Raw genomic sequence first — 10,283 nt, 5'->3', positions numbered from 1 at the left:
ATCTTGAACAAATCAAGGCGAAACAGAATCTTTCCCTTTCCTTTTTTTCACCCTGAAATCTTCTCAGACCTTGCTATTTTCGACTAGATCTTGTTAAAGCACACAAATTATGATGTTTTCTAATGAACATCATCGCCTGGTTGCTTGCGGGTGTGATCATGATATGATGCACAAGACAACCTTGGCAGCAGAGATGAGCCTTGTCTTTCCCTTTGGCATCCAGCGCTTTGCTCTTTAGCTCTTTTCCCCCCTTTGATTTTTGTCTTTAGATTTACCTCTTGGCAAGCAAAGCGTGTTATGCTCCCCACTTTGGCATGTATATAAGCACACCCAAGCTATCCCCCAAACGGCAGGAACACACCACCATCTGCATAATACTTCCTTCTCAAATCCCAACCAACAGTTGCAGTAGAGTCACTAGCCGCCCACTGCAACTGAAATGGCGCCGGCGAGCGTGAAGGTTTTCGGGTCACCCACCTCGGCGGAGGTTGCCCGCGTGCTCATGTGCCTCTTCGAGAAGGACGTCGAGTTCCAGCTCGTCCGTGTCGACGCGTACCGCGGCACGCAGCGCATGCCCCAATATCTCAAGCTTCAGGTATACTCATGCTCTGCATACCACATTGTCGTTGTGCAATTCTCGGACTGACACGTCTGGGGAAAACTGTGCAGCCGCTCGGCGAGGCGCTCACGTTCGAAGATGACAACCTCACCCTGTCCGGTAATTAGCATTGAGATTTGTAGTACGGATTGACACTTGCACGACTGTAAATAATGGTGTGGAATGCGTACATGCGTGCAGAGTCGAGGGGGATCCTTCGCCACATAGCGCACAAGTACGCGAGGCAGGGAAACCCGGACCTGATCGGCACGGGCGCGCTGGAGCGCGCGTCCATCGAGCAGTGGCTGCAGACGGAGGCGCAGAGCTTCGACGTGCCCAGCGCCGAGATGGTCTACAGCCTCGCCTTCCTGCCGCCCAACATGCCCAAGCAGAACGACAACGGGAACGGGAACGGCAACGGCTACGGCAACAGCAATGGCAGGGAGGTCCAGGTGGCGAACGCGTCGAGCAAGCGCGTGGTGGCCGGCGCGACGGACGGGAAGACGGCGGCGAGCGGCGCCAACGGCAACAAGCAGCAGCAGAAGGAGGAGGAGATGCGGAAGGTGTTCGAGAAGAGCAAGAAGGACCTGGAGAAGCTGCTGGACATCTACGAGCAGCGGCTGGAGGAGGCGGCGTACCTGGCCGGCGACAAGTTCACCATCGCCGACCTGTCCCACCTCCCCAACGCCGACCGCCTCGCCTCCGACCCGCGCTCCCGCCGCATGTTCGAGGCGCGCAAGAACGTGAGCAGGTGGTGGAACAACATCTCCAGCCGCGAGTCGTGGGAGTACGTCTAGAGCCTGCAGCGCCCGCCGTCCGCCGCGCACGCCGGCAACGCCCAGCAGCAGCAGCAGCAGCAATCGCCGTCCGCCGGCAACAACTACCAGCACCAGCAGGGCCAGGGCCAGGGCCAGCAGCACTACCGCAACGAGCAAGTCGAGAACTACAACAACTAAACATGGGCATATCGACGATCGAGCTGCATGAGTTCCAAGGGGTTGTCACGTATGCTTCCTACTGTTACTTTACTTGCGCCTTTGCCATTTGCGCGCCGTGTCGATTAATTTGTCGCAGATTGTCTGGCCCGGCCTCCAGTACTACGTCGTCACTACGTGTTTTGTTCGGCATCGTGGTTTTTCTACCGTTGTAACAGTTGCAGTTTACCTATCGTCCTTGTAATAAAATGTTGGCCAGCCCCTTTCATATGAAAATGAAATTTTGATTGTGTCTTTCCATGAGTTTAGTTTGACTGTGTTTTATCCATAAGCCGTTTTCCTTTTAGATCATGTGGTAATGCACTAATTAATGCATGACAATAAGGAAAACCGGTTACGAAACAAAGGATTTCATGACACAAGTTGACTAATTAACTTGTGCAACATGAGAGGCACGACATAGCCTGGGTGAGAAATGAAAACAAATCTTAAAGAGTGTATTACTAAACTACTTCTATATGGGTCAAATAATTCTTCAGGTCACAGGATCAAGTTAATCAAAAGAAAACAAAATAAAACGGGTTATTACCAAACGAAACAGTCAAGCATTTTCCACGGGTAAAAGAAGAAAACCAAGGACAAAATATGAATTACACATATTTAGAATTACAAATCACGGAAAGTTCATCACAGCAACAGGCCAACAGCCCATGTAAGATGTTCTCGGCAGCAACAAACGCCAAACATCTTAACTTGATAGATTTCCAGAATTATTCAGGCGACGTTTATTTCCCACGGTAACGTGGTTGTGCACTGCACACGTACGGCTTTGATGATCAGCTCGGCAAGAGCTGCCCTTCCTTGGGCTTGGTGAGCACCTGCCTAGCGCGCACGCGCATCTGCAGCCGCACCATCGCCTGCATGCAGTGGATCGCCACCTCCGCCTGCCGCCGCACGTACGCCCCCCGCGCCACCGCCTGCAGCCGCACCAGGCTCTTCAGCGCCTTGAACGCCCGCCTCGCCTGCAAAACACAAGCGAATCCTCTTACCAATGGCCGAAACTAACAACCAGGTCTCGGTTTAATACAAGTTTTATTTCTACGCGCGCACCAGGTGGCCTCGGAAGTAGGCCTGGATGGTGACCGCGGCCACGTCCTCGCGTGGGAAGCCCTGCCTGCACAGCAGCGCGTACTCGTCGTTCGAACTGGTCTCCTCTTCCTTTGTTACAGACTCCTCGGCGGCGGCCTCCACGAGGCCAGTGTCGTAAACCTTGACGTCGCCGCCGTTGCCGACGTCGCCACCCGCGCGCGCCGTGCGTCGTGGCGTCTGGCCCGTGGACCGGAGCCAGCGGCGCCGCCTGCCCAGCTTCGCGTTGCCCTGAGCCGTGCCCGTGCCACGGACGTAGCACGCGCGCTGCGTCGTGGGAGTCCGCGGCGTCCTTGCGGCGGCAGGCGCCGACGACTGGAAGCAGCCGACCTGCCCGCGGCGCGGGGTGCGGGAGCGGACGCCGCAGAGTCGCCGGGCCGTGGGCGTGCACGGCGTCTTGGGTGTGCGCGGCGTGCGCGCGCTGGTGGTGGTGCTGCTGCGGCCGCGGAGGTTGTTGTCACCGCCGCCGCCGCCGCTGCCGCAGCAGCTGGTGAGAGGCGCTCTCACGCTGTGGTCGGCGTGGGGAGCGAGGCAGGGCACGCAGCCGCCGCCACCGCCGACGGCGGACGACGGCTTGTGGTGTGGGCCGATGCAGCATATGCACGCGGCGCTGCTGCGGCGTGCGTCACCGGCGTGGCGCTTGCCGCTGAGCGGCGACATGAGGCAGGAAAGACCTCGCGCTCTCGGCATGGTCAAGCAAGAGTCGTTCTTGGTGCAGGCTTACGTGTTGCGACTTGCGACTTGCGAGGATGGCTGGGTCGCCTAGCCGGCGAAGTGGTATATATGGGAGTCAGTGCAGAGCAAATCCAAGCGATGTGCGCGCCTCTAACTCTAAAGCTGGCGTAGTGGCGTCGGGCCGTCGCCCGTCGGTATGGTCGTTTTATTTGAGGTTTGCGCGTGAGATCGAACAGACTGTAGTTTATTCATTCATTGTTTGTATAAGCAACGTGGGAGGATGTAACATGTGAGCCATGGATGGGTGGTACAGCATAAGTTGTACTAGTTCTACTTATCCGCATATTTGCTTTGATGCATTATTTCTGAAATGAAGGGCGGTTGATCACTAGTACAGAAAAATAAGAGTAAATAATCGTGATAGATGAACTTATAATATAGTTGAACTGATGTTTGGCAATTAGCGCAAGCACACTGCATATAATTGCAACCATTTGTTTGTCCTAAAAGACAGATAGTACATAAGGCATGGAGCTTAGAGTAATTTGACATTATCCATCCAAGGGAAATAAGGGCTTGTTCACTTTACTACCATTTTCAATCTTATCAGGTTTTGACATTGCCAAATTTTGGTAAAGTTGTCAAAAATTTTAGCAAGATTTCATATGTATTTATTAAAATTTAGCAACAAACTAAACGTAACCAAAATTTTGGTAATTTTACAGAAAAAATGGTTGAAAATAATATTAAACTGAACAGGCCCTAAGATAACAAAAGCACATAACGATGATGGAGGGGAACCGGAAAACTCACGAAGGTACGAAATCAGCGGAACAGCCATGTCCCCTTGCTCCTTCCAAGAGGATTGGCGTCAGGCTTGCGCACAATCCCCCACTCTTTGACATGGTGCCACGGCCAAAACTCTGGGTCTGACTACAACATCTTGCAACCACACCTGGAACGACTCACCGAGTCCAATGCCCAAAACCCTAGATCACGCCAGCTTTCATGAGCAATAGAGAAAAAAAAAACGCCGCCAAAGTAGCAGAGACTCCCTCCTCCTCTCCCCTATTTTCTGCCTTAATCCCAGGCTCGGGCGATCTCTTATCTCCCAGCAGTCGGTCACGTACCCGGGCTCCGGCGCAAGGCGGGCTTGCTGAGTGAAGGGCGTGGCGCGGCGCGCGAGGAGTATCTGGAGCGGAAGTGCCGCCGGGGCGTCGACGCGTGGTGGAAGCGTCGGTGAGGACTAGGGCGTCTTGATACTAGAGGATGTCCCGCGCATTGCTGCGGGACTTAGTTAACAATAATTTGTTAGATAGGAGGTACAATCTCAAGATTTTTTTGGAGAAATTCTTTTTAACAGCCCTATTTAAAATTTATAGATAATTTAAGGTAGCACATGTCAACTGAAGGGGTGTTCAGCCATAAAGCTCTTTTATACGGATTGACGGGCTGGATACATGTAGGTGTGTGTGGAGATGGGCCAATGTGTTCATGTGGGCTACATTTGGTACTGAGGAGGCGAAGAGACTCACCCGGTGACTAATGAGTTGGGCTCTATGTTGCATTCCATCCAACGTCTAAGAAACGATCTAATATATTCATCCAACGGTTCATAATTTAATGATGACGTGGAAGCACGAGGATAATTTTATAGATAGAAGGGATTGGATCTGGGGACTGCTTCGTTTTCGATCGATTTGGTTTGTGCCGCGTTGGCGTGTCGGTGATGGTCGCCTCGACGGTGATGTAGTGGGCCTCGACGGGAAGCCCGTATTAGTGATTCTAGAATAGGCCGGCCTCTGGGATTTCAGCCCATCTTCCTTGTGGAGAATAATAACAACAGATTCCCTGAGTTATGAGTACCGCGCGTTATGATCTTCTCTGCCTGATGCGAATGAGGGTGCGAATGAAGCTGAACTTCGGTACAGACTGAAGGTAATTGATGCTGAGGTCAAGTAATTTCAGCTTTGGCACTACTTTTTCCCCCGAAATACGGTACAGACGCGGATGTTAGTATACACACGCATACTTGCATTTATAAACGTACACACGCACACCCTTATCTCTATTAGCACCTCTAAAAATTAAGCCAGCATATAAATATATTTTAATATTGACGAAATCATCATAGACCGACATCTTATTATTCAGCATATTTTAATATTGACGAAATCATCGTAGACCGATGTTTTATTATCTAGCATATCTTAAAATTAACAATATGTATATCTTGAAATTAACAAAGTTAGCATAAGCATCTCGTTGTACGATATATCTTCATATTGATGAAGTTGATACAAGCGTGTCGCTGTCAATGCATATGTCACCTACTAAGCTACCACTGAAATAATAATTAGCCGCAAATATGAATGCATGTGTCTAAAACTTAAACTGGATGGCTCAGATTCAATCATAAGGCGGGGTTTTTTTCCTGGTGGTTGGGAACTAATTTGTGGTGCATGTAAAACGGAGCGACTAATTAATGCATAATTTTTTTACAAAAATAGATTAATATGAGTTTTTCAAGCAACTTTCCTATAGATTTTTTTTGAAAAAACGCATCGTTAATAGTTTGGGGAGTGTACACGCGGAAAACGAGAAGGAGTGAGTTAGGAACTTCAAGCAACGAACACAAACTAAGAGCAAGTTTAATAGTATAGTCAACTGGTAGCTTCAAATTATCTATAGCCAATTTAATAATCTATTCATGCAATAGTTATCTATAAATATATACTGCATCATTAATACATAGTGCCACATCTCATACACACATAACATTTTGAAGTTCGTGCCGAAGTTGGTTATAAATCTGTAGCCCAATTTCCTTTTCTCTCTTCTCTGATCTCATCCACGTGTTTATAGCTAACTTATAACCTGCTACCTAACCAGCTTAGCATTGCGCTTTGGTACTACTTTGGATCTTTTTTTTTTCTCATTGAAACAATGTACATTACATTTGTATAGAGATTATTAGTGTTTTTACACGTAATAGTCAAATAAGAATAACTACCAAAACGAAATAAAGATAGTCTGCTTGCTAGAATAACATAAGAGATACGAGCTGATGAGCGTAGCCACAGTTTTGATCAACTCCTGTACAAACAAAAATATAGAAGTATACAAACGAAATCGATCACCATCTTATAAATCCTCAAACAACGTCGTCAAACACACCGGTGATCTGAACGATAAAGCCGATGCTGCCAATTGAATAATGGGCAACCCGACATCAAAGACCTTACAAATGCGGTAGCCACCGATCACCAAAGAGAATGAGAAGACCAAAGAATCAACAAATCTAACATTAAAACTAGCTATTAGATCTATTGAACAATTTACGTGGAATAAACCCTTAAACTTATACAAAGCAGGGCTCCAAATCAGAGACAGAGATGGACCTGCTTAACTGCTCCATCTGCAATTCAATTCTACAGAGCGCTTTTGCATCTCAGTTGACGAAATATGAAGTCTAAGTCAATAGCTACCATTGCCAGGCAAGTCTCCCTCTCAAAAGTGAAGTCTAGTCAAGTCACGCGATGATCGATCAGTTGGACCTTGCACGAGTCCACTACCACCGCCAGACGACGGCTCGGCTGACTGACCACGACGTCGCTGTGAGGATTCAGATGCGGTCTTCTCCCCGGCCGCGCGAGATGATTCCCACGCACAAGTGCACAACTACACGGCAGCAACAGCAAGAATTCGCTCCATTTCCCCTCCATTCCAGCCAGATTGTTTTGCCTTTTTCTTTTTAGCCCGCGAATTTCATGGTGATTTGCCTTTTTCGGTCGTTGCCCATGCACTGGAGGAACAAATTCTTTGCTGCAGATTATGTGAGATATTATAGATTATAGTATGGAAGTTCTTAAGAAGTTTACTGCCACAGTTGAAAACTCACAAATATGCATGAATGATTTTTTTTTAGCAGCATACTGATCATGGATGAATTTTTCACTAGAATATATTTGAGTTACATGTAAATTATTACTGGTACAACACTACAACTGGTTCTTCTAGCCCGGATTTTTTTTAGCAACGTGTGAGATGTAGATTAACAGAGGTAATTGCCTCTGAAATTTTCTGTATGTTTAGCCATAAAGGATGCAACCAAAAACAATGGATAACCTTCTGCTAGCTGAAAAGGAATTCAGGTGATGCTTGAATTCAGGGACTAAATTCTAATCTCACATCGGATGTTTGGACATTATTTTAAAGTATTAAATATAGACTACTTACAAAACTAATTACATAAATAAGAGCTAATTCGCGTGACAATTTTTTTAAGCCTCATTAATTCATAATTAGCACATGTTTACTGTAGCATCACATAGGTTAATTGTGGATTAATTATGCTCAATAGATTCGTCTCGCGAATTAGTCCAGGGTTATGGATTAGGTTTTATTAATAGTCTACATTTAATACTTCTAATAATTAGTGTCCAAACATCTAATGTGATAAGAATTAAAAATTAGTCCATCCAAACAGCCCCTAAAGCCGTTTAGGGGCATATGCGTGTGCTACGTCTGAACTGAACTCCCCAGATTTTTTTTTTGTTTTGAAAAATGTGATCTCTCCAGATACATTGTTCGAATCAATGCCACGGTGATAAGCAAAATCAAATCAAGTGTGGGCGTGTGGCTTGGCGTGTCCATAGCGCTTCATAATCATATCCATGAGTTGAAACAATCGTACTGTTCTATCGGTTCTTAGGCCCTATTTAGATGGGACTAAAACTTTTAAATCTCTATCACATCAGATGTTTGGATACTAATTATAAATGTTAAACGTAGACTATTAATAAAACCCATCCATAATCTTGGACTAATTCGCGAGACGAATCTATTGAGCCTAATTAATACATGATTAGCCTATGTAATGCTACAGTAAACATTCTCTAATTATGGATTAATTAGGCTTAAAAAATTTATCTCGTGAATTAGCTTTCATTTATGTAATTAGTTTTTGTAAATAGTCTATATTTAATACTCTAAATTAGTGTCTAGAGACAGGGATTAAAGTTAAGTCCCTGGATCCAAACACCACCTTAATTACTACAGATTGCATTCAATGGAGATGATTGGCAACAGAAAAGGAGGCTTTCACACTGGATCCTGAAATATCTTGAGGCTCAATCTGAACCATGCAAACTTTAGTGTGATCTACTGATCTTGCATATGCTTCTATGTATAATATATGCTAAGAGCCTATGGGCCAGTGACAGGAGCATAGTGAAATAAACACTTTTCAAGTAGGTGTAGTGTTGGCATTGCTATATCTTATTGAGCACATATAACTGATTATAAGGCTTTGGTACTAGTTGTATTTGGATCAATCAAAAGCCACATTCTGTGTGATCATTAACTAGCTTGAAAGATTATTGTAGCAAGGCAACTTTTGAGGAGAACAGCTAAAGATTAGTAAGTGGTGCTATGTGTAAGAGCACCTCTTTGTTTTTATAAAACGTCGGCGTCCTTTGTTTTCACTAGAGTGGATTTGTAGGCAACAACACGAAGACCTAAGAATACATGGCCTGATTGATGGATAATTTGGATTGGGTCGTTGAGCTATAATAACTGTGAAAAAGTTCAGGAAGATTATTCCATTTGTATTGTATACAAAGTGGTTCATTAACTTATTGTATGGATCATAGAGTAGATCAAACGTAACAGGAGAGAGGAAGTGGGCTATACATGCAGCAGCAACAGAAAATTGCTCCGCAAGTGTGCAGAAACAGGAAAGTTCGATTCTGCCAAATATAAAATGAGTGCCAGATCGAATCAATTCTATTCAATTCAAAAATATTTATACAGACAAATTGGCCCTAAGAAAGGATTTGCTTTCGATTTATCATCGAAAAAGCTGCGTATATCAGAATCGCATGCCCGTCTTTTCACTTTCGACTTTTTGGCAGTTAGGGTTCTCCACTGACAAATGGATATCTCCTTGCATTGCTGAGGACAAAATCATCAGTTAGTTGCGCATCTGGTCCTGATATTGACAAGTCAAAGCAATGGATCATCGCATTGGCCAAGGAGCAGGAATCAAATTTAACCATAAATGTCGCTTTTGCGAAGCCCGTGCGTGCACTGGCTTGCCTCGATCAGATTTACTTTGCTCGCTTAAATCTTTGATCGAATCCAATTCTATCCGAATTTTGACCCCTAAAACGTATAGAGCGGAGAATTGTTTATATGTATTCTGAAGTAGCTAGAATCAGGGGAGCTAGTCTGCACTGGAGCTTAGCTCAGCAAATTAGGTTAGGCACAGTGTCTCACCATCTGCAGGGAAGATGCCCCTATTTCCCTGCGTGCAGCACTATGTATAGCCAGTCAATATACCCTGCAACAACTACTGATAACAACTAGGAGTAATATATCGTACTTGATCTTTTTTTCTGATTGCATGCGTGCAATGATGATGATCCATTGAATCATTGCGATGTGCCGAACCATGTGTATCACGCTCACAAATTGCAAGCGTACGATCTGTATTCAGAGGCCAAACTACCCATCTTATTAAGGATCCGTGGTTAGCTAGGCTCAGTGCACTGAACTGAAGTACAAAACCATAAGAAGGATTCAGACAAACGGAAGTCCGCATGCAGAGAATTGGGGTCGCTGTAAAGCAAGATCCTGGCGATCTCTCGCCAAATCTAGCGTAAAAGCATCTTCAACAGCCTTCTTATCCCACTCTCCAAGTTAAATTTTGGTAATTTTAAATAAAAACACACTCCAACAGCCTAGCTAACTGGCTAGCCAAGCCATCCGACTGGCCAAACTTCTCCTCGCGCTGGCCAACTTTGGCCAGCTAAAATCACCTCTCCAATTGTAGGCCCCACGCGTTTTCCCCACCCCCCCTCCCATCCCGTACACTCTCCCCCTCCCCAGATCACGACTTCCTCCTCATCACGCAACTTCTCTACCCA

The 10,283-nt window shown here is 45.9% G+C and overlaps 2 protein-coding genes across 4 annotated transcripts; one reads left to right on the top strand and one right to left on the bottom strand.

Moving 5' to 3' along the window:
* The first annotated feature begins 349 nt into the window (after positions 1-349).
* On the top strand, positions 350-1,530 carry LOC127765594 (glutathione S-transferase F11-like). The gene is made up of 3 exons (XM_052290531.1): positions 350-595; positions 670-718; positions 800-1,530. Exons 1-3 carry the CDS (start codon positions 440-442, stop codon positions 1,393-1,395), a joined length of 801 nt encoding a protein of 266 aa, XP_052146491.1. The 5' UTR covers positions 350-439; the 3' UTR covers positions 1,396-1,530.
* Positions 1,531-1,931: 401 nt separating this feature from the next.
* On the bottom strand, positions 1,932-4,704 carry LOC127768140 (protein IQ-DOMAIN 17-like). Of its 3 annotated transcripts, XM_052293670.1 has the most exons (4): positions 4,485-4,704; positions 4,168-4,343; positions 2,644-3,719; positions 1,932-2,555 (listed from the first exon to the last, which is right to left on the bottom strand). In XM_052293670.1, exons 3-4 carry the CDS (start codon positions 3,367-3,369, stop codon positions 2,370-2,372), a joined length of 912 nt encoding a protein of 303 aa, XP_052149630.1. In that variant the 5' UTR covers positions 3,370-3,719; positions 4,168-4,343; positions 4,485-4,704; the 3' UTR covers positions 1,932-2,369. The 3 variants fall into 3 exon arrangements, 2 of the variants coding, with proteins under 2 accessions (XP_052149630.1, XP_052149631.1); XM_052293671.1 differs by lacking the exons at positions 4,168-4,343; positions 4,485-4,704 and having other exon boundaries at positions 2,644-4,093; XR_008016554.1 differs by lacking the exon at positions 2,644-3,719 and having other exon boundaries at positions 2,466-2,555; positions 4,168-4,704.
* Positions 4,705-10,283: the final 5,579 nt, after the last annotated feature.

Source organism: Oryza glaberrima, chromosome 3 (genome assembly GCF_000147395.1).
Source record: "Oryza glaberrima chromosome 3, OglaRS2, whole genome shotgun sequence".
In the NCBI taxonomy this organism is placed as follows: Eukaryota; Viridiplantae; Streptophyta; class Magnoliopsida; order Poales; family Poaceae; genus Oryza; species Oryza glaberrima.
The sequence above is the reverse complement of the archived record's forward strand: the minus strand, read 5'-3'. Positions and strand labels throughout refer to the sequence as shown.